Genomic DNA, 25,078 nt, shown 5'->3' on the forward strand with positions numbered 1-25,078 from the left:
AGGGATTACAACCAAGAATCACCTACCCAACAAAACTGAGTGTAACCCTTCAGGGGAAACAATCGACATTCAATGAAATAGACGACTTTTAGGCATTCCTAATGAAAATACCAGAGCTGAATAGAAAATATGACTTTCAATTACAAGATGTAAAAGAAGCATAAAAAGGTAAACAGGAAAGAGAAATCATAGGGATTTGATAAGGTTAAACTGTTTATATTCCCACAAGGGGAAATGATATTTGTAACTCCTAAAATTTTTCTAATTATTAAGGTAGTCAGAAGGAGTATACATGGATAAAGAGAAGAGGTGTTAATTAAATGGGATGACTGTGTAAAAAATTAAAATTAAGGGATGACAAAAGAGAATGCACTGAGAGAAGGGGAAAGGGAAAGGTGGAATAGGTTAGAAATAAAAGAGACCTGAAATATATTTTACAGAAGAGGGGTAAATGGGAGAATTGGGACCTTGAATGAACCTTATTCTCATTGGAAATGGCTGAAAGAGGGAATAATATACAGGCTCATTGGGTGTAGAAATCTATCTCTTCATACAGGAAAGTAGGAAGGGAAGGGGACATGAGAAGGGGGGGAGGGAGAGCTGATAGAAGGGAGGGCAGTTTGGTGGGGTTAGAAGCAAAACATTTTTGAGAATGGACAGGGTAAAAGCAGAAACAGAGTAGAATAAACGGGGGAAAATAGAGGGAAATACATAGTTGGTAATCATTACTGTGAAAAAAAATTTTTATAGTGAGTTTCTCTGATAAAGACTTCATTTCCCAAACATAAAAAATGAGTCAAATTTACAGAAATAAAAGCCATTCCTCAACTGATAAACGATCAAAGGATATGAACAGGCAATTTTCAAAGAAATCAAAGCTATCTATAGTCATATAAAATATTTTAAATCACTATTAATGAGAGAAATGCAAATTAAAGCAACTCTGAGCTACTACCTCACACCTGTCAGATTGGCTAATGTGACAAAAAAGGAAAATGATAAATAGAGGGGATGTGGGAAAAATCAAACACTAATGTACTATTGGTGAAGCTGCATACCGATTTAATCACTGGAGAGCAATTTGGAACTACGCCCAAAGGGCTATAAAAATGTGCATACCCTTTGACCCAGCAATACCACTTCTAGGGCTGTATCCCAAAGAGATCACACAAATGGGAAAGAGACCCATGTGTGCAAAAATATTTATGGCGGCTCTTTCTGTGGTGGCAAAGAATTGGAAATCAAGGCAAAGCCCATCAATTGGGGAATGGCTGAACAAGTTGTGGTATATGAATGTAATGGAATACTATTGTGCTATAAGAAATGAGGATGATACAGACTTCATAATAACCTGGAAAAACCTACATGATATAATGCTGAGTGAGCAGAGCAGAAACCAGGAGAACATTATACACAACCATAGATATATTGATTCTGTGATGACTAACCTTGATAGACTTGGCTCTTGTCAGCAATACAAGGTTCAAAGACAGCTCCAAAGGACTCATAATGGAGAGAGCTGGCTACATCCAGAAAAAGAACTATGGAGTCTGAATGCAGATTGAGGCAAACTATTTGCTCTCTTTTTTTTCTTTTGGTTTTTTTTTTGTTGTGTTTCTTCTTTCTCATGATTCATTCCATTGGTCATAATTCTTCTTTGCAACTTGACTATTGTATAAATAAGTTTAAAGTGAAGTTATATCGGATATATAGAAGATATATCGGATTCCATGCTGTTTTGGGGGGGGGGGTGGTGGTGGAGAAAATCTGGAACTCAAAATCATGCCTAAATGAGTGTTGTAAACTAAAAATTAAAAAACTTAATAAAAAAAAGTTTAAAAAATATTTATAGCAGCTCTTCTAGTGGTGGCAAAGAATTGGAAATTGAGGGGACGTCCATCAACTGCGGAATGGCTGAACAAATTGTTGTACATAACTGCTATGGAATACCATTGTGCTTTAAGAAATGATGAGCAGGATGCTCTCGGAAAAACGTGGAAAGACTTATGTGAACTGATGCAAAGTGAAATGAGCAGAACTAGGAGAACATTGTATATAGTAACATCAATATTTTATGATGATCTACTATGAACAGCATAGCTATTCTCTGCAATACAATGATCCAAGATAGTTCTGTAGCGCTTATGATGAGAGGTGTTGTCCATCTCCAGAGAAAGAACTGGTAGAGCCTGAATGTAGATCAAAGATACTTTTTCTTTACTTTCTTTATTTCTCTTGGGTTTTTTTTGGGGGGTCTGTGTTTTCTTTCACAGAATGAGTTACATGGAAATGTGTTTTGCATGACTACACATGTAAAACATATGTCACATTGCTTGCCTACTCAATGAGGAGGGGTAGGAGGGAGAGTTCCAAATTTTGGAACGCAAAATTAGAAAAACATGTTAAAATTGTTTCTATGTGTAATTGGGAAAAAAAAATTTAAAAGGATAAGTTGGAATTTAACAGATGAAGAAGGAAAGGGAAAACATTTCCAGACCTAGGAAACAACTTAAACAAAGACACAAATGTGGGATGTACAGGGTATATCGTGGGGACTGAGTAGTTCAATGTGCATGAACCATAGAGCAAAACCACCATAAGCCAGTCTTTCACACCTGCCTAATTGATTTTCTATCAGTGAGGATTTTCCAAACCTACTTTTTATTCAAGCCTCCCACACCATCTCTTTCTCAACTGTTACAACTAAGGATCTTGCATCATACTTTGCTGAGAAAATAGAGATTGTGCACTAGGAGCTTCCTCTTTTTAGCTTTTCTACTATACCTTGAAATCATGTGTTATTCTTTCTCTCTTCCAGCATCTGTTGAAAAAAGGTGGCCAACTGCTCTTGATATCATCCCTTCCCTGATTCTTAAACAGATTGCTCTCAGTAGCATCCCATCTCTATCCAATCTTCACTCTGGTTTTTTGAGATTCTATCCCTTATACCTATAAACACTCACTAGACTCTAAAACCCTCTCAAACCACTGTCCTTTGTCCTTGGCTTTTAGTCTTATGTGATATAACAAGACTGTAATTGAAAAAGGGTGATTAGTTTCATAAGAGATGCGTGCAACTCATTACATACTTCAAAAGCACTATAGCTCCAGGTGCTTTACAAAAATCATCTCATTGGATCCTCAATGACAACACTGGGAGGCAGGGGCTATCTTTACCCCCATTTTACAGTAAAGGAAACTGAGGCAAACAGAGGTTAAGTGATTTGTCCAGGATCACACAACTACTCAGTGTTTTGAGGCTGGATTTGAATGCAAGTCTTCCCGATTCTGGCACTCTTGCCACTATGGGCCACCTACCGACCTCCTATTTTAAGTCAAAATATGAACAATAAATGCCCTTCCATTCCCCTTCAGACGACACAAACTGGCCCCACTATGTCATCCTGGTATAGGAGAAGGAGCCCTGACTCTGGAGTCAGGCAACTGTGGTTCAAATCTCCCACCTGTGACTCCGGGGTCACTTAACCTGCCAGAGCTGCAGCGTCCTTAACTTTAAAACTGGTTGTTTTTCAGTCAAGTAAGAAGACACAGATAACAACGAGGAAGCTGAGGCCCAAGTGACTTGCCCATGAGCACAAAGCTTTTGTCCTGGTTCAGTCCTGTATTATTCTTCCTGACCTCGTTTGGGGTTTTCTCGGCAAAGAGTTGTTTGTCATTTCCTTCTCCAGTCCATTTTACAGATGAGGAACTGAGGCAAACAGGATTAAGTGACTTGGCCAGGATCACAGAGCTAGTAAGCGTCTGAGGCCAGATTTGAACTCCGGAAGAGGAGTCTTCCTGACTCCACGCAAGGTACTTTATCCACTTCACTACTTAGCTACACACACACACACACACACACACACACACACACGCAAAAGCAAATACTAATAGAAATTAAAAGGTTAAACAATCAATCAATAAACATCTATTAAGTGGTTACTATGTCCCAGGGTAAGCGCAGGGGGTAAGCTTCAGCTCAAGAACAAACTGTTCTTTAAAAGAAAAAAAACTAACAAAAAAGCCCTCAATAAAACAATTTTTAATAGCACAATAAAACCAGATTCACGGGTAAATCCAGCAGCGCAGATCTGGAGTGGGAAGGGGATTCTGCCCTTTGCCAAAGCCCCAAACGTCACGGGATGTCGTGACATGCAGGAAGGCAATCCCACAGCACAACAAACACGTACTGGTGGTGAGCGTCCACTGCTGCTCTGGGAAAGCCAGATCGGATCAGTTTCAGATGACAGACGCCACAGAGGCACCCGAGCAAGTGTAGACGGTTAACACCCTGGGGGTTTTCCGGGCTCCAATAACAAGACGCGCGAGGTCAAACGCAAATGTCAACAGTGTCCCCCAGACCCTGCCGGGCTCCAGCCCGGAAGGGGGGCCTTCAGCCTCCTTCCCCCCCCCAGCCCCACCTAAGGACGCGAACCCGTGGGAGTGAAATCTGGCGCGTCTCCTACCTGCATCTCACCACCACCTGGATGTTCTTCCCTTTCTCATCCTTCTTCTTGCCAACGGAACTCGGCTGGAAAGCCATGATGGGCCCCGCCGAGAAACCTAAAACCCGACCAAAAAAAAGCAAGGGCGGGTTAGAGCCGAACCTCGAGCCGCGTCCGGCTCCTCTGCTCGGCCCGGGCCCGTCCGGGGAGCGCCCAACACCCCCTACACCACCATCCCGCGACCGGCGAGGCAGAGGAGAGTCCCACTACTAGCCCAGGACCCCGGCGGGGCTCTCACCTCACTCTGGGTCCCCGGACTCAGAGCAGCCGCTCGTTAACGCAGCTCTGGACCAGCTTCCTCCTCCCCGGGGCAGAACAAACGTTCACGCGCCACGATTTGAATCTTGGACGTGGGATTTCTTCGGACCAATCACAAGGGCCCCGCGCTCAATGCGCCATGGGAAACTGATTTAAATTAAAGGGACCGACACAGGTTACAGATGGCAGCCGTGAAGACAAACGGGAGGAGGAGAGGACTTTTTTTAAAAGGCTACGTAAGCCAACTGCATCTTTGTGCTTTGCGATGCTTACTGTGAGAGACACCAGGAAGCGAAGAGAAACCCAAGTGAGCCAGCCGTCCTGCCCAGGCGTCAAGCATTTTGCTCTTTTTACTACAAGCCCCAGCGATCAGTGCGGCAACTAGAGGGAAGTTGCGCAATTCCTGGGTCTTTCTCCATCTGCCTACAGATACCGGCGTGCACTGCCCGTTACCGGATTTCCGCTTCCTTGGTCGCTTCTTCCGGCTGCTGGATCGGCTGTTGGGGGTTTGTGGCGTGGACTGTCCCAAAACCAGTGACGATGGGGATATTCTTGAAGCTTAGAGGCGGCCCTTGGCTTCTGGAAGCCACACTTGGACTTCTTACTCAGAGGGCTTTCGTTTGCACTGCGGAGCAAGTGTCTCCTTACCTTTCTCCTCAGAAGGTCCCAACAGACGTCTGGGCTTCCTGGAGAGAGAATATCCTCACTTGATTGTACATGTATAGTTTATATCAGATTTCGGTCTTGGGGAAGAAGGAGGGAAGGGAAGGACAGAGAAAAATTTGGAGCTCAAAATCTTACAGGAATGAATATTGAAAGCTATCTTTACGTGTAATTGGAAAATAAAATACTATTAAATGAAAAAATTAAAAAAAAAAATCCTATCAGTTTCTTGCGGCAGCTAGGTGGTACAGTGGATCGAGCATGCAGCCTGGAGTCAGGAAGACCCAAGTTTAAATGTGACCTGAGACACTTAGTAGCTGTGTGACCCGGGCGAGTCACTTAACTGCCTCATTTAACTCAAAATCTGTAAAATGAGCTGAAGAAGGAGTTAGCAAACCACTCCAGTATCTTTGCCAAGAAAACCCAAACGGGGTCACGAGGGTCAGACACAACAAAAGTTAGTTTCTTCCCTGTTGCTCACAGAGATGCCCATATCTTCCTAAACCTTAAAAAAGAAAACCCTCACTATATCCTACCATCCCTGCTAACTATAATCTTGTCTCTCCTTGTTTAGCCAAAATATTTGAAAAATCTATCTATATTCATTAACTTCTCATCTGTTCTAAACACTGCAATCTGGTAGCCAACTTCACTCAACTAAAACTGCTTTCTTCAAAGTGATCTCCTAATTGCCAAATCTGGTCATTTTTTTTTTCCTTAGTACTAATCTTTCTCTACCTCCCTACAGCATTTGAGACAATTGAACATCTCCTGAGTGCTCTGGGTTTTCATGATGTTCCATCTTCAGACTCCAGACAGTTTAACTGGCTGCCCTTCATGCCTGGAACGCCCTCCCTCTTCATCTCTGCATCTTGTTTTCCCTTGCTTCATTCAAGTCCCAGCTAAAATCCTGTTTCCTAAAGGAAGCCCTTCCCAATTCCCCTTAATTCTAGTGCCTACTCTCTGTTGATTATCTCCAATTTGTCCTGTATATAATACATAATTGTTTGCATGTTGTCACCTCGACTAGACTGTGAACTCTTTGAGAATAGGGAATTTCTTTCCCAAGCACATGGTAGGTGCTTAATAAATGCTTATTGACTGATAGACTTCTCTTGGTTCTCCTCCTATTAGTCTAACAATTCCTTCTCCATTTCCTCAGCTGGATCTTCATCCACGTTAGATCTTCAAGACTCTGTGCTGGACCTTTTCATTTCTCTCTATACTCTCTCACTTGGTGACTTAGCAGTTCCTGGGGGTTCGATTAAAATCTCTATGCAAATGATTCACACATCTCTATATACAGCCACAGTCTCTTCCCTGAGTTCCAGTCTTCCTTCACCGATTGCCTATTGGATATTTTGAACTAGCTGTCTGAGAAACATGTCTAACTCAACATGCCCCAAACTGAAATTATTTTTCTTCCCTAAACCATCTTTTTTTTTAAATCTCCCTGTTTGAATTGAGAGCTCTACCATTTGAAAAGTTACCCAGAACCATAATTTCACAGTCTCCCTCATATAACCAATAAGTTGCCAGACAGTGTCATTTCTCTCTCCATAACTCTAGGATATCTTTTCCTTCTTCCCATTCACAAAAATGCCACCCTAGTTCAGCTCCTCGTTACTTCTTGACTGGACTATTGCTATAGCCTTCTACTTAGTTGTTGGGCAACCAGCTTCTTTGATCTCTAATCCATACTCTGCATAGTTGATATTCTTAAATCAGTATTCTTAAAGCTCAGGTCTCACCTGCTCCAAAAGCTCCAGTGGCTCCTTCTTCTCTCTAGGATAAAGTATAAAGTTCTATTTGGTTTTATGAAATCTATAATCTAGTTCCAATCTACTTTTTACCTTGTTTCAGATTACTATCACACTCATATTCACAGACTGTGTTCTAACCAAACTGGCCTATTTACAGTTTCCCTTAAATGACATTCCATGTCCTCTCTTGGACACTTTTATACATCCTCGTCCTTATGTCTAGAATTCTCTCCTTCCTCACTTTTGCCACTTGAAATACCTAGCTGCTTTCAAAATTAATCTCCCTCCTTTCCTGATTCCCCAGTCATTAGTGTTCCTTCCTGTTTCCCAAATTACTTTGTATCAACTCCATATATATCTGATATTTATGATGTTAAAATGTAAGCTCCTTGAGGGCAAAGACTTGTTTTGTTTTTTGGTCTCTATCCCTAGCACTTAGCACAGTGCCTAACTTGGTTCATTGACAGAGCTTCAAGATACTTCTTTAATCCTCACTAGCTGTGTGTCCACGAGCACCTAGGGGGCAAAGTGGTCACAGTGCCTGGCCTGGAGTCAGGAAGAATTGAGACACTTACTAGCTATGTGGGCCTTGGCAAGTCACTTAATCCTGTTTGCCTCAGTTTCCTCATCTGTAAAATGAGCTGGAGAAGGAAACCAAAAACCACTTCAGTATCTTTGCCAAAAAAAAAACCCCAAATGGGACCACAAAGAGTCAGACATGACTGAACAATGACAAAAGCTGTTTATCCTTGGGCAAGTGACTTAAGCCATAGCTTCCTCACTGTTATCAGTGATCTCTTAATTGCCAAATCAAATTGCTTTTTAAAAATCTTCATTCTTCTTGACCTCTATGCAGCCATTGACACTGCTGGTTATCCTCTTCCCATACCCTCTCCTTGCTAAGTTTTTTGCTGAGGTTCTCTCCTGGTTCCCCTCCTATCTGACCATACCTTCTCAGTCTTCTTTGCTGTATCTACATCTGGGTCACTCTCATTAAAGATGGGTGTCCCCCGGGGCTCTGTCCTGGGTCCTCTTCTCTTCTCCTTTGATTTATTTCACTTCGTAATGTCATTAGCTTCCATGGTTTCAATTACTATCTCAGCCCTAATCTCTCCTCTGACCTTTAGTCTCAGATCTCCAACTTCCTTTTCAACATCTCAAACTAGATGTCCAATAGACATCTTAAGCACATGTCCAAAATGGAACTTATTTTCCCCCCAAATGCTCCTCTTTTCCTAATTTCCCTGTTACTATAGAGGGCACCCTCATCTGCCTAATCACCCAGACTTGCAACCAGCGGTCATTTTGGACTTCTTACTCTTATTCCTCCTCCTTCCCCATATCCAGTTATTTGCCAGGTCCTGTTGATTCCATGTTGTACTATTTCTCATATAGGCCCCTTTTTTTCTCCTCTTACCCTGCAATTACTCTGCTGTAGGCCTTTATCGCTTCACCCCTGGACTATTACAATAGCCTGCTGATTGGTCTCCCTGTCTCAAGTTTCACCCTACTCTGGTCCATCCTCTGATGCTGCTCAATCATTCAGTTGTGTCCAAGTCTTCATGAACCATGCTCTCCATGGAGTTATCTTGGAGTGGTTTGCCATTTCCTTTTCCGATTCCATCCTCTATTCCACTGCCAAATTGATCTTCCTTAAGCACAGGTCTGATTGTGTCATCCTCCTATTCAATAAACCTTAATGGCTCCCTATTACCTCCAGAATCAAATACGAAATTCTTTGTTTGGCATTTAAAGCCCTTTAGAACCTGGTCCCTTCCTATCTTTCCAGATTTTTTTATACCTTGTTCTCGTCCATCTACTCTTTGATCCAGTGACTAGCCTTCTTGCCATTTATTGAACAAGACACTCAATCTCCAAACTCCTGGCATTTTCACTGGCTATTCTCCATGACTGGAATTCTCTCCCTCCTCATCTCTACCTCCTAGATTCCTTCAGGTCCTGCTCAAATCTTGTCTTCTGCAAGAAGCCTTACCTGATTCCACTTAATTTTAGTGCCTTTCCTATGAGAATGGCTTCACTTTGTCCTGTACATAGCTTGCGTGTATATGGCTGTTTGCATATTGTTTCCCCCATTAGAATGTGAAGTCCTTGATGATAGGGACTATTTTTACCTGGTTTTGTGATACAGTGGATGGAGCACCGAACCTAGAAACAGGAAGATTTTAGTTCAGACTTGGCCTCAGACACTTACTAGCTGTGTGACTGTGGGCAAGTCACTTAACTTCTACCTGCCTCAGTTTCCTCAGCTGTAAAATGGGGATAACAATAGCATCTACCTGGCAAAACTGCTGAGAGAATCAAATGATGTAAAAATTGTGAAGCACTTAGCATAGTGCCCGGTACCTAGTAAGCATTTAACAAATGTTTGTTCCCTCCCTCGTATCTCCAGCACTTAGGACAGCGCCTAGCACAAGGTAATGCTTTTTGACCTGCCTCTACTTGACTTATTATCTGTAAAATAGAAATAATATCTGTTTTACTGCCCTTAGGGGAATTGTGATGAAAGCACAGAGCTATATAAATGAGTTTACCTGCTATGTGCTGGCAGAGAGAGAAATAGAAAATAATAATTGACTTCATAGTCCCTGCCCTGAAATATGTAATGGTATACAGTAACTGGAGAGAGAGGCAGCATGATACAGGAGATAGAGAGTTGACTTTGCATTTAGAAAGACTGAATTCAGAAAGACATGCAGTTCCTGCTGTGACCCATATATCTGAGGGACCTAAGACTAGTCAATTTAACCTCTTAATACCATAGGCAGTCCTCTAAGACTCTAGATCTCAGAACCGTTGCCCTTAGCAGGAGGTAATTACCTTACTGGGAGCTCCCTACACTGAAGAAATCACAGTTTCAAACAAAAAATATTATAACTATAATGCAGAATAGAATATGAGAATATGAGGTATTATGTGGGATCTGGGCATTTGTAAAAAAAAAACAAACAAACTTTGGTACTTTAAGGACTATATTTTCATCATTGTGATCGTTTCCTACCCATTCCACCAGGACAGAATACCCTCTGAAGGTTCAGAACTCCTTCTGGGCATCCAAGTATAGGGTAATCCTATTCTTTGTGCTCTTGATCCTATCCTCTATTGTCTCTTTAAAGTATCTTCTTTCTACCTCCCTAAGTTTCAATCTCTCCCTAAGCCACTGGCTCCTCCCTAATATTTGCAAACACGCCTTAAATCAGGAGCTCCTTGAGAACAGTAACTGTCTTTTGACTCTTTTTGTATCCCTTGTACTTAAGTTCCTAGTACATACTAGGTGCTTAATAAATGTTTATTGACTTACTAAATGACCAACTAGATCTCCCCCATTTAAAAAAAATCCCTTCCCTTGGAAACAGGTAGATGGGAAAAATCTTTGTCACAAGTTTCTCTGATAAAGGCCTCATTTTCAAGATGTATAGTGAACCAATTAAAATATATTAGAATCAGAGCCATTCCCCAATTTATAAATGATTAAAGGATATGAATAGGTGGTCTTTAGAAGAAGAAAACCAGATTATCACTAATATATGCAAAAAACTACTATCTAGAGAAATACAAATTAAAACAATTATCAGATTCTACCTTTCACACATCAGATTGGCAAAGTTGACCAAAAAGGAAAAGTGACAGGTGATGGAGGAGCTGTAGGAAAACAGGTACATTGACTCACTGTTGGTATAGCTGTCAAGTGCTCCAGCCATTCTGGCAAGCAATTTGGAACTATTTCCAATGCTATAGACTGAGCAATATCCCTACAAGATCTCTAAAGAGATAAAAGAGAAAAGTAACTCATATGTATAAAAATATTTATAGCAGCTCTTTTTGTGTTGTTAAAGAATTAGAAACTGAGTGAGTGCCCATAAATTGGAGAATGACTGAACAAGTTATTTTATATGAAAGTGACAATAGTATTTTTCTATAAGAAATGATGAAGGGGATAGTTTCAGAGAAACCTAGAAGAACTTGTATGAACACCAATACAGAATAACCTGAGCAGAATCAGGAGGATAATTTATATGATAACAATGATATTGTAAAGACAACAAAATTCTGAAAGACTTAGGAACTCTGATCAATTAACTGACCGACTACATTTCTACAATGCTCATGAAGAAATGTGCTACCCATCTCCTGATAGAGAGGTGATAGATTCAGCAGATTGATACTTGTTTTGTTTGGGGTTTTTGAATTGAAATTTTTTTTACTTTACTATACGTGTTTGTAACGGTTTTGTTTTTCCTTAATTTCTCAATGGTGGGGGAAAGGTAGGAGGGATGGTATTTATTTGAAAAGAAAATTTTAAAAAATTTCCTTTAACCCTCAAGCTGTTGTCCCATATCCGTCCTCCCTTTCAAACCCAAACTCCTAGAGAAAGTCCTAGTTTCCTTCAAGGCTCAACAAAAGGGTAACTTTCTACAAAAGGCATTCCCCAATTCTCCCTTCCCAATTTAGTGCTTCCCTCACATACCCCCAATTATTTTGTATGCATTTTGTATGCATGTTTGACTTGTCTATACAGATTAATACTTATTGAATTGCATTAGGGTTATAGATCCTAATCTCTCAATGTCTAAATGGATAGCCTTCCTGAGTACTATGACCAAAAGCGATTTATTACCCAGTGGCAACAAACATTCTGATGATAGACCTCTCCAAATCAGCAAGGCTGGTCCTTGGACAACGGATATGTCATCCATTGCTGGACCTCTACTTAACCTGTCTCTGAAGCCTTTCCAACTTGGTTGGACTTGATAGGGCTTGCAGAGCAGTGAGAGTGAAACTTTAGTGATGAATATGCAAGACAACAGTTTTTATTTCTTGTTTCATGATCAGGCTAGTTGCATATTCAACATTCAATTTATTCAGTTTTACCTACAGTTCTAGCTTGTGATCCTGTCTCAACTCTTGGTGCTGATATTACTTTCTTAAGGGTACATCTACCTTTTCCATTGCAATGATAGAATTACTTCATTGTGGACCATGTGTTTTTCACCAGACTTTAAGAGCTTGCAAGCTCACCATATCAATGATTGCATAATATTTTCAACCTCTTGAGACTTCCTTCTTCACTTGTTCACTACTTTAGTTAATAACAGAGGAGCAAGTTCTTCCAAATATTTTTTGCCCTTACTGTTGGTGTCATGTTAGGCTCTGTCACCTTGTGTCAATGGATACAGCATCAGCATGTACATGTAAACTAAGCAGAGACAAGCAGCTTATATTATTTTTTTAAAGAATGTTAACTTTGAGGTACAGATCCCTACCCTTCTGTTGTGTCCCTTGAAACTATTTCTCTTTGTTACCAAGCTTTTCTCCTTTTTTTCACACCTCTTTCTTTCACACTCCAATCTTAGGGAAAACCTAGCTCTTCCCTTTCTCTTCCCTCCACTTCCACCTCAAACCACTATTTTTGGCGACCTTCTCCAGTACTGGATGCACTTTTTTTTAATGGCTCCCAACACCTTGAGTCAGGAGGATGAGTAAACTTATTCCTCATAAGGAATATTCCTTATTCTGCCACTTTCAGACACTCTCCTGTATTTGTCAGTCAGTAACCACGTCTCATTTGAAATTTACTCCATCTGCCTATATCACTCTGTCCAAATCCTGGCTGTAGTTGTCTCTCAGTCTTCAGGTTATTCTCCTTTCTATCTCAATGAGTTCAATACCTGGTTCACAGTCTTCCTCTTCAATCGATTCCTGCTCTTATACACAGGAAGTTATATAGTTGATCTATCAAAAACCTTGGCCTCTTAGTTCATCAGCTTCAACATCTGCTGTGACCTTCACTCCACCTCATCAACATACAGGAATGTCCCTATCTTTGATGTCACTACTACCCATTATTATAATTATTCTATTTTATAATTATTATTATTATATTCCATAATTATATATTTATATATCATAAATAATGTATAATATACAATATTATATATTATTATATATTTATATAATTATATAATTATTTTATACTTATTATATAATTATTCTATAACCATGATACAGAACTCTAAAATTCTTCTTAATACAACATCCTGTACTTTCATCTTTCCCAATGCCTTAGTTCTAAATGTATTCATTGTGTACGACCTATACTTCATCTCCTACCTCCTTCCAAATCCATCACCCTGGTTTTGGCTTTACTTTCCTTTATTTCTTTTCAATATTGACCAGAGTTCCTCACCATTGAATTCCTTGTCCCCTTTTCCTTTCATTGCCCATGCCTTGCTAAACAGCATTAGGTTACCATCACTATCCACATTACTTCTCCTTCTCCCCACCCCAAACACACAGTCATATAATCAATCATATTTTTTGGTTCCCCTATAAGTTTATTTTTATCTGATCTCGATTGGGCTCTCATTGCTGCAAAATCATTCTTTTAATTCTTTCTTAATTAGCTCTCTGTTGGTGTTTCAAAGTGGCTGCTCAAAACTCTTCTCCCTCATAGGCTTTTTATTTTATTCCCTCCTCCCTCCCTCTTGAGATAAATGAAGGCCATCAATCATGAGTTTTCTCATTCTTTTTTCTACACCTCAAAACTCCTCTACAGAATCCCCATATCTCTCTCTTGCTTCAGTCTCTGACAAAGAGGAGGATGGTCTTTCTCCTTCCCAAGACTAACACCTGTAGTTATGCTGTTGATTCAATACCTCCCATCTTCTCTGGAAGCTAGCCCCTTTGGTCATCTCAGATTTCCATAATGTTCAGTTTCTCTCTATTGGTACTTTCTTTATTGTCTACAAATATGCCCAGATTTCCTCCATCCTTAAATAACCTTTAACTTGACCCTGTCATTCATTCCTTCAAACTATTGTCGTAACTTTCATCAACTCCTAGAATAAGTTGTCTTTACTTCCTCCATTTTTCACCTGCCCCTCCTTTAAAAAAATTATTTCCTTTTATATTATGAATTTAACATCAACTTTTAATATACAAAGACCAGAAAAGAATAGTATGTGAAATTGTGAATTTCTGTTATGTTGCTTTTTAAAAAAGGGTATATTAAATTTAATAGAAACAAAGCTGCCTTGCTTGTCTGTGTTCACTTGTGAACTTCATTATGGTCTGTTTTGTGTATTTCTAAAAATATTTTTGATATGCTTTACTTTCTTTTGTTTTTTTCATCATCACACTACCTACCAACTGCATCCCCTCCACACACACACACAGAAAAAAGAAACCCTCCCATGTAAAAATAAGTATAGTCGAGCAAAACAAATCCACACATGGGTCCTGTCTGAAAATGTCTCATTTTGCAACTTTACCCTACCTCTTCCAAGAGATGGGAAGCATGCCTCATTATCATTTTTCTGAAGGCATATTTGGTCATTGCTTTGATCGGAGGTCTGAAGTCTTTCAAAATTGTTTCCCTTTACATTATTCTGATCATTATATAAATTGTTCTTCTGATTCTGCTTACTTGACATCATTTCAAGGATGTCTTCTCAAATTTTCTGAATGCATCATATTCATCATTTCTTATAATTCGATAATACTCCATTACATTTGTTTATCACTTATTCAGTCATCCTACAATTAACGGGTACACCCCATTTTGTTTCCCGTTGTTTGCTGCCACAAAAAGGGTTGCCACAAATATTTTTGTGCATATAGGTCCTTTCTCCGCTGTCCTTTTTTTGGGTATAAAATCTGGGTCAATATTCAAAATTTAATCACTTTTGGAGTATAGTTACAAATTTCTTTTCAAAATGATAGAAACATTTACAGCTCTGCTTATAGTATATCTGGATAGCTGTGCTCTGACAGCCCCTTCCTGCACTGTGTTTGCTTGTGAGCTTGTTGGATTAGTTTTCTCATCCATCATCTACTGTGTAGTTCAATTTTATTAATAGAGTTAATATCACCAGTTAGAGTAAAATTTTCACATAGCAACCATTTAAGAAATGCTTGATCATATGAATTGAATAAAAGTGAAATTTCATTCATTAAGATTGAAAGTCAGAATTACAGAATTTTTCCAAAAAGAACCCAAACTCAGCAATTGTCTTTAAGATTAGTTTTATGGATTCCATTTTTCTTTTATGACCACAGTAATTTCCTTATACACAATTCCTGCCTCTTCCAAATTAGCAAGGCTTCCCTTGTAACAAAGAAAAACAGTTAAGCAAAACCAAATGATATTGCAAACACTTCCAATAGTATATGCAACATTCTGCACTCATAGTCTCCCACCTTTCCAAGGAAGACAGGGAGATGCATTTTTTCACATCTTTCCTAGAGCTAAAGTAAGTCCTTATAATTACAGAGCATACACCTTCATTTTAGTATCCTTTTAATTTACAATATTGTAGTCTGTTCATGTTATGAGTGAGAAACAGATAGACAGCTCAAGTGATATTACTTACTCTGAGATTTAAAAGAATGAGGGGAGGCCACAGTGAATTAGATGGATCCTGTGAGGAGGATTTATGCAGAGCTATGGATAAGAATCATAGAGGCAAGGAGTAATTATTATAGACATGAAAAGAGAGAGTAAACTCATGTGAATTAAATCATCTATCCATCAAAGTATTTGGTACTTATACTTGAATATCTATCTATCTATCTATATATCCATCTATCACTGTTATCTGGATCAGAACTGCTGAGCAGAAAGAACTCTTGGTTAAAAAAATCCTGGTGAATGATGATGAGATGTGAGGAAGGAGGTAGAAACCTCAGAACTTCCCTGCTTTTAAGTTACTAAACGGAGACTCAACATAGGAGGCAAGAAAACCAACAAGTCTAGTAAGAGCTATGAAGATTTTTTTTTATTGATATTTAAAGCAGGCACTTACTTGAAAGTGAACCAATAGATTACTATTATCATGTTTTCATCTGGATGATTAGTCAATTGATATCATGCAGAATGTCACTCTGCAGCTATTTTCTGCTAATACATTCCAATATATTTACAGTGAATCACTTCCTTACTTAAAATATTCAGAAAGGTTGCAGTAAAGTATCCTAATGGAGTCTTGCTCTAAAATGCCTATTCCATATAATGTAGGGTACTAAGTTCAAAGTGTTTTTACATTTGCAAGGGTGTATGCTCTAGCCCTGGAGCCTCACTACAACTCAAGATCCATGCCATGAGACTGCCTTATAAGTGAAACTGCATTATAATAAAGTCCTTTTGGCGCTTCAGTAATGAAATTCCCTTGGATAGAGTCCAGGGTGGCTCTACCTTACAATGAAATCAGATCTATAGTGAAGAACATAATGGCTATAATGGCTGGTTTCCAGTGGAGCTTCAGCAATAAAAACCTGGCTTTTCTTTGCCTTTTTACTCCTCTTGTTCCATTTCTGAAATGTCCTCCCTCTCTCTCTCGAACTGTTGAATTCTTACGATCTTGTAAAGCTAATTGAAATGCTACCTCTTTCATGAAGCCTTTCCTGATTTATGAGGACCTTTCTCCTTGGACTTCACTTTTTGGGGGCGGGGTTAACTCTACAATTCATGTATATAATATTGTAGGATTTGGGAGGTTAATTCTATGATGCATTTATGTTATATTGTATTTGATGGTTGAATTTGTGTTTTATCTCATTGTCATTCAGTTGTCTCCAACTCTTGGTGACCCAATTTGAGGTTTTCTTGGCAAAAATATTGAAGTGCTTTGCCATTTCCTTCTCCAGCTCATTTTACAGATAAGGAAACTGAGGCAGAGTTAAGTGACTTATCCAAGGTCACATAACTAGTAGGTGTCTAAGGCCTCATTTCAACTAGGGAATAGGACACTTCCTGACTCCTGGCATGGCTGCACCACCTAGCTGCCCTTTTATCATCTTAATAAATTGTAAATTTCATTAAGGCTAAAACTGTCTTAGTTAAACTTTCAATCTCCTCTTGGTCCCCACACTGTGCCTGGTCCACCCATACCCACACACAATAGGCATTTAATATTAGGTGAGGAACTTCCTTCTCAAAGAGGACTACAACGTTAGGAAGGTGATGCCATGACTTGCAAGTCAACTGGATTTAAGAGAGAGAGGGCTGTGCAAAGTCACCAGCCTCACTCTCTCTTCTGGAGCCATCTGGGTCCAGGGGTGAGATATAATCAAGATGACTGGAGATGGCCCAGAATGCAATGGGAGACCCTGGGCTTTTTAAACTGAGGTCTATACCAGGTCTCAATTTGACTGAGGCAACACTCATTCAATCAAGTGATTAAGGCTAGGTAAGAAATGAGACAGAGAATGGCCTCTTTTACCAATCAAAAAAAGCATTCTGGGAGGTGAAGACCTTCAGGATTTCTGGTCAAAACAGAAACAATTGCTAATTTACACTCACTCTGAACCTTCAGGGCTCAAAGACCAAGTGAGGCTTGGGCTGGGACCTATTACTGGCCATTCAATGACAGCCAGAGTGATTTGGGTTGAGAATGAAGGACAAACAACAATCTGTGAGTAGTAGGAGCTGCCCACTGGGACATTTCCAGTTGGGCAATGCAGTTTGCTTCTTCCTTCCTTTGCCACTGTCCACATAGGTATCATACCCTTACAGGTGCTCTGCTCATTCCCTCACAGGTGCAGGTGCTCTGCCCAAAGGAATGTAAATTTTTATCGCTGAAACCTCTCTAGATATCTTGGGGATTGCGGGCTAGATATCTTTTTTAAGGACCATGCGTAAACCCAAATCAGGCACTTCATAAATGTTTGGCTGTAGGAACCCAGCACACGCAGAAGACTCCTGCAGCCAGCGCTGGCATCTCCTTTCACCCTAGAGGGAGCCAGTGGGCCGTTATTCGGGTGGACAACCGCGGACTAATTAGGGGGAGTCCGCATGCAGGACCAAGCCTGGTGATTGGTTTTCAGCGCGGATGTGGACGCGCCCGGTCCCAACACCTTCACCTCCGTTGGCCCACAACAGCCAATGGGGGCGTCTCTCCAAATACACAGCCCCTTCTTTTAGAATGTCCATAAGCCGCTCCCCCGCAAATACTCCATTTCCCTCTCCCAGCCCCCGCCCCCAGCCCTCCCTCCGCTGGATTTCGCCTGTTTCTCAGCAACCTCTGAGACAGAACCGATGCTGCTCTGCGCCTCCCCCGCCCGAGCGCCGACCCAGCAGGCCCTCTCGCGCCCCATCCCCCGCAGCCGCGCCCCGCCCCTGGGCCCCGGCTGAGCTCTTCCTCCGCCCCCTCTGCCGCTGCCACCTCCTCCGCGGCGCTCGCGCCCGGCCCAGGGGGGTGGTGCGAGCTGTCCGACTGAGCATGCTCAGTGGGCTGGGCCAGCTCCGGGCGCCAGGAGGAAGCGTTTCCAGTGCTCCTGGCGGTGGCGCTGGGGTATGCGGTACGGGCTAGCGTGGCGGCTGCTGCACCCCGCGCTCGGCACGACCTTCCTCCCCGTCCTCACCGCTCGCCTCTGCGGGGAGCATCTTTCGGGGTAAGCGGGCGGCTCGAGCGGGCCGCAGCGCCGGGGCCCAAGGGGGAGGGCGGCTGGGGTCTGGGGCTGCAGCTGCCGGGGCGATTCCGCAGCCCCCGCCCCGCGGCTCCCGCCGCCTGGCCCCCGGGCTCCCGAGGTGGCCAGCCGGCCGCAGTCCTTCTCGTGAGCCCGGGCCGGGGCGAAGCCGAGGAACCCGGGCCTGGCGGGAGGGCAGCGGGTAGGGCGGGCCTGGCGAGGGCCCTGGCGGGCTGGGCAGAGCGGAGGGCACGGGTCCGCCGCTTGTGTGACCTAGGGTCGCCACGGGGACTATGTCACAAGGCCGGTGCGGGGAGGCCGAGGAGCGCCGCGCTGTGGCGGGCAGCAAAGTACGGCGACCGGGGTGGCGGGGGTCGGGCCAAGTTATGCCCCTCCGGTGGGACCGGGTCCGACCGCTGAAAGAAAAGCCTCCACTGACGGAATCTGACTTTTCCCAGGGGAAGAGAACCTGAGCAGAAGAGAAGCAGGTAGGGAGGAGGAGCAGGAGGAGGAGGAGGAGCAAGAGCAAGAGGAGGAGGAGCAGGAGCTGCTGCAGCTGGGCCGGGTCGGCCGCGAACTGCCCGGGCCAGGACCGCCAGCCGCCCCGGCGCTGCGCCCTCCCCCGGGCCACGGCGGCGCGGGGCTCCTCCAGACCTTTGCCTTCCCCCAACTCCCAGTTCCCCGTTTGCACCTCAGTCTCCTAGGCTTTTGATCTGGAAGAGACCTTAGAAGGGCATCCCCAAGCCCTCCCCATGTTGAGAAAGACGAGGAGGGTTTGAGTCTCCCAAGAGGAACGGCGTGCTCTGTTGGGAATCCGAGGTGGTGTGGGGTTTTCCTATTGCCCATCCTATTATACAAAAAGTTAATTTTGTTGGTTCTTTATAGACGCCTTAGAGCGTTAAGTGGTTCTTTCACCGACAGCTGTTGGAAAACATTTGTGTAGGATTTCATCAGTCAATTATTGACCACCTACTTTGGGAAGGCAGGGAATAGTGTGCAGTGTGGAAAAGAGTGCTGAATCGGGTCAGAGAGTGTGGGTTTATATCTCACCTCTGGTGCTTGTTATGTGGGCAAATCACTCAGCCTCTGTGGGCTTGAGTATCTTCATTTGTAAAATGTGAGCTTTGGACTAGACTCTTCCAGCGCTAAGAGTCTTTCTGTCACATGACCCTGAGTGCAAAACATTGTGCTTAATCCCTGTGAGAGATTAGCGACATGTGTAAGGTTTATTTTGCATGGTAGTAGGGAGAAGATGGGATGGCACACGAAAGATAACAAAATGATTATTGATGTTGGTGCCAGTGAGTAAAAAGCCAGTTAAGCTCTACAGCATTTCAGAAATGATCAGGAGGCATCAAGAAAAAAGTGGGATTTGAATTTGCCCCTTAAGTGAAAGAAAAGTAGGATTCAGATGTATGGAGAAGGGTTTTACAGGTATGGAATGTCGTTAGGAGACTAGACCAGTGTTACTGAAGTAGTTTTTCAATCAACAAGCATATATTAAGTCTCTGTTATGTTCCAGATAACTGTCCTGGTCTCTGTGGATACAAAGACCTTGAACAGCCTCTGCTCTCATTACTTTTTATCTGGGGAGATAAGATGTACATATAAAAATATGTACAAAATAAAATACAAGGTAAATTTAGAGGGAGGAGGATGTATAGTTGAAGGTCAGAAAAGGCTGTATGTAGAACAGAGGTGTCAGACACTAGGCCTGTAGCCCACAACACCCCCAAATCACATTAAAATGTAATTAGGAAATATTTAATATAACAAATAAAAACACAATAAAATATAGATAATATTACACTTTAAAAGTAAGTCAGTATGTAGTCTATGGGATTCTTATGTATGGTTTAGTGGCCCTCAGTTCTATTTCAGTGTCACACCACCACTATAGAAGATAGCACTTGAGCAGAGTTTTGGCGATTCTAAGAGGAGGAGATGAGAAAAAAATATGCTGCTGGCGTGGGGGTCAGTCAATGCATAGGTGGGGAAACTGGAGATATGAAGAATTTGTTGTGTGTGAGGATCAGTAAAAAGTCCAGTTTGTCCGGACCATAGAGTAGTATATAGCGGGAGTATATTGAGTATTGTGAAGGTCTTTAAAATCCCTTGCTCTTGTGTAACTAGTTGGATGAAGAAAATCAAGAAGAGCTTGAATGCTTAGCAGTTTGTTGTTTATTTTATAGGCAGCTATGAAGGTTTTGGGACATGGAAGCGATGCTATAAGAATGGCATTTCTGGAAAATTCATCTGGCGACATTGTGGAAGAGCCATTGAAGTGTGTGGGAGGAGTCTGGAGGGCACCTCCATGAAGATTTTCTTGTTATTTTCTTTGTCCATCCGTCTTGTTATTTCCAACCCATATACTCCTCTAGAACTTTGGTATTTGTACAAGTCACCTGGCAAGTAATACCAGATTGCCATGTGATATCTTATTCTTTCACTCCTCATGTATTAATATCACATCTTTCCAACTAAACTAGAGATTAACTGAGGAAGAGACTATATCTTATACTTTATTTCTATTTGTGCAGTACACATAGTACCTTGCACATATGTACTCAATAAATATTAATGGGAGGGAAAATCTTTAGAACTTTATTTTCCACCTCTGAGGTGAGTTTTTTATGCTCATCCTATCTGCAGATACTGCAACAACAGAACAGATCCTTATATCATTTTTTTTTTAAGTTCTAAAAGAAGGGAGTACATTTTTATTTTTTTCTCCATGGCTGCTTGAACACTGGTTAGTGCATTATCAGTCAGCAGATAGAAAATCTAGATGGATTTTTTACAAAGCACAAGTTGTTCTTTAGTCATCTCATTGTAGCAGTGCACATTTCCCTCCCTGTTGGTAACGTGTTATGTTCTTTGTTCATGGTAAAATTAACATTGTACTTAAATGTTACTGTAAATGTTCAGTTTACTCTGAAAAGGCAATCTAGCGTTCTTTATCTGTTACATGAAAATTGCAGCTGTAAAACACTTGGTGTTAAGATTCTTTAAGTTAAAATTTTCAGGTTTCCTCCTTTTTATGAATGAGACAGTGTATACTTTGGAAGTATTTTGGCAGTTCTACAAGGGTTAAAGAGCAGGATGAAGGTGTGTGTGTTTTCTCCAGTTTTTTTCTTTTTTACCTTTGCCGACTGACATTTTGTGAACTTACCCTTTGTCTACCATGTCAAGAGATTGGTTACATCAGTGCATTTCATAGAACTTAATGCTTAAGGGCAGCTAGGTGTAGCAGTGGATAGAGTGCCAGGCCTGAAGTCAGGGAGACTCCTCTTCCTGAGTTCAAATCTGTCCTCAGACTCGTATTGGCTGTGTGGCCCTGTGTAAGTCACTTAACCTTGTTTGCCTCAGTTTCCTCATGTGTAAAATGAGCTGGAGAAGGAAATGGCAAAACACTCCAGTTATCTCTGCCAGGAAAACCCCAAATGGGGTCATGAAGAGTCAGACAGGACTGAAAAATGACTAACAACAAATATGTTTACGTGTTTCAAATTTTGAAGTTTATTGTATCTTTTCTCTTTCTGGTAGAGTGGACAGGGACTTGAGTTAGGAAGCTATGGGTTCAAATTCCACCCCAGAAACTTAGTAGCTGTGCCCCTGGGCAAGTCACTGAATGTCTCTGGGCCTCAATTTCTTCATCTATAAAATGAGGTTGTTGAACTATTCCATAACTTCTAAGGTCTCTTCCAGCTCTAAATTTATAATTCTTGATATACGTCATTATGAGTTGAAAGAGTGGAATGCTGCGAATGGCTTGTGCTTGGAAGAAACAAATAGTTGCCTTTTACTCTCATTAGATGTGTCATACTTGGAGCTCTGGGGCCACAAAGGACTCCCAAAACTCCCTAGTGCTACAGGAACCAGATTAAAATGTCATTGGGAAATGTTTAACAAAATAAATAAAAACAAAACAACGTAGATAATGTTAATTTGTGGTTTTCTGAGCCAATAAGTGCCCTCAGGGATGTTTCTATTTGAGTTTGAGAACACTGCTCTACATAGTATTAATGGAAGAAGTGAAGTTCAGAATTTAGAGTTGTTTATATCCCAGGGCTCAATCCCAAATGCCTAAAATAGGCGGCCCAAAGAGCCTTATCTTCCAGATGGTTTTTGTTGATAGCTCATAGGGGATTTTATAACAAACTTTATGTGGAGCTTCCCATCAGTGTTTTATTCAAGGTGATAACAATGCTATTTTATTAATCACTGTCTGACATCGAGGAGTGTGAGCTTTAGGTTGCATCTTTAGGGTGAGCAAAAGTATCACAATAAACTAAATTGTGATTGTAAGCACAGTCCAGATCTAGCAGTGAAAAATGTTAGTGGTCATTTGACAAATACTTTCCAATGGCACGTGAACTGAGGTTTGTAAAATACCTAGGACTTCTAAGGTGTACCCACCAGTCTCAGTCAGTAAACATTTATTGAATGCCTTCTGTGTGCCAGGCTCTGAACTATATACATATACATATGTATGCAAAAGACAGTCCCTGCTCTCATGAAGTTCACAGTTTAATGAGACAGGAGATAACATGTAAACATCTATGTCCAAATAAGATATATGCAGAATAAATTGGAGATAATCAGTAGAGGGAAGGCATTAGAATTAAGGGGGATCCAGAAAGGCTTCCTGTAGAGCTGGGGCTTGAAGGAAACCAGGAGGCAGAGATGAAAAGGCAGCACCTTCTAGGTGTGTGGGACAACCAGTGAAAGTGCCACAGGTTTCAAAGTTAGAAATTTGGTGTACCTTGAAATAGTAGTTTACTGCTTAATTCATCCAGGTTTAGATTCCTTTGAGGAGGAGAAAAATCAGTAGATACCAGGATTTCAGGATAGACTAAGTTTATGGAGGTTGCTTGTTCCCATTGTGTGCCCCAGCCCAAATTTCCTTTTACCAGTTTCTTCACTTGTAATTCACATTTTAGAGCAAGTTGAGATTTAGATAGTTCCTCCCAGCAGTTCTGTGAGGTTGGTAGTTAAAATGATTTTTCCCATTTGACAGATGAAGAGAACAAGGATTAGAGAGGTCAAATGTCCTGCTCAGACATATTGATAGGTCAGGTTCTAATGAGCACCTGAACTTAGTAATTCTTAATAATACTTGTTTGTTTGCTTAGCACAGTGCCTGGCACATAATAGACAAATGCTAGATGACTAAGTGAATTATTTGGAACTTAATCATAGCCTGTTGTGTGTTATTTGTCTTCATGCAGGCAGGACTGACATGCTTTTTTTTTTTACCCATCGCACCTTCAACTGGGCTATCAGCTACCCACACAGCTAGCCTTTGTCTGGGAAGACCTGACATTGACTTACACTGACTTTTTACCTGAGCTAATCAGTTAACTTCTCAGTCCACCAGGCAACTCTAAGTTGTAGAGCCGGTGCCCACCTGCTTTGGTATAGGGATTTAATTCATCTGAAGTTCCTTATATCAATGAAAACCTAGGTCTGGTTTTTCCCTTTCCGACTCCCATCTACCTCACTCCCTAAAATGATCAGTTTACAGACAGGCAATCGAAGGGATTACACTTGTGTACATGAAATGTCAAAGGAGATAGCATGGTATGGTGGGAAGAACCCTAGATTTAGAATCACAAACCAGAGTTAAATCCTGTTTGTTGCCACTTACTACGTATGTGACGTTGGGCAAGTTAACCTCTCTGAGCTTCCTAATCTGCAAAATGAAGAGGTTCTTTCTAGCTCTAGATCTTGTGACATAGGGAAAGGCCTCCAGAACATAGATGTGGGGTATTTATTAGAGAACGTGACAAAGATGAAAGGGTGGGTTTTGGTTTGCAGAGTGGAGGGAGTACCTACATTCATGAAATCAGAAATCATTTGAAATGATTATTTCCAAAGATATAAACTGCACCCCCCCCCCAATTCCCAGATCTGCCATATACAGTATTGCTTCTTAAAATTGGTGTTGTTCTTCCTTGAATGTGTATGTATTTTTTCCTTTAAAAGAGGCAGCTAGATGGGGTAGTGTATAGAAACTGGGCCTGTAGTCAGGAAGACCTGAGTTCAAATGCAGCCTCAGATACTTACCTAGCTGTGTGACCCAGGGCGGCTAGTCACTTAACTTCTGTTTGCTTTAGTTTTCTCTGCTGTAAAACAGGGATGATACTAATAGCATCTACATCACAAGTATGTCAGGATCAAGTGAAATAATATTTGTAAAGTGCCTTCCACAGAGGAGGTGCTATACAAATGCTGGTAATTATTACTGTTAACAATAACAACAATCTCATTTTGGGGGAGTAGCTTAAATACCCTGGTCTATAATAGAAAGTCTCTTAAAGAATAGTTTTTAAAATTTATAGTATTGATACCTAGTAAACACTGTCATCACAGGCTTTTTTGTTGTTGTTGTACCACCAAAAGACTAAAAAATGTTAGCAGGGCCTTGGTTGTGTTGCCTAGTTTTGGGAAGAAGTGAAGTGT

The 25,078-nt window shown here is 41.4% G+C and overlaps 2 protein-coding genes across 2 annotated transcripts in view; one reads left to right on the forward strand and one right to left on the reverse strand.

The window, feature by feature from the left end:
- Positions 1-4,543, reverse strand: part of KIF11 (kinesin family member 11) — a 57,202-nt gene extending 52,659 nt beyond the window's left edge. The window contains exon 1 of the mRNA XM_036735693.1: positions 4,467-4,543. Coding sequence (XP_036591588.1) covers positions 4,467-4,543 — 77 coding nt within the window. The remainder of the gene's footprint in view (positions 1-4,466) is intronic.
- A 13,835-nt stretch (positions 4,544-18,378) lies between these two features.
- IDE (insulin degrading enzyme) overlaps positions 18,379-25,078 on the forward strand; it is a 111,959-nt gene continuing 105,259 nt past the window's right edge. The window contains exon 1 of the mRNA XM_036734627.1: positions 18,379-18,598. Coding sequence (XP_036590522.1) covers positions 18,501-18,598 — 98 coding nt within the window. The 5' untranslated portion in view covers positions 18,379-18,500. The remainder of the gene's footprint in view (positions 18,599-25,078) is intronic.

The sequence above is a fragment of the Trichosurus vulpecula genome, chromosome 8, assembly GCF_011100635.1.
Source record: "Trichosurus vulpecula isolate mTriVul1 chromosome 8, mTriVul1.pri, whole genome shotgun sequence".
NCBI classification, from domain to species: domain Eukaryota; kingdom Metazoa; phylum Chordata; class Mammalia; order Diprotodontia; family Phalangeridae; genus Trichosurus; species Trichosurus vulpecula.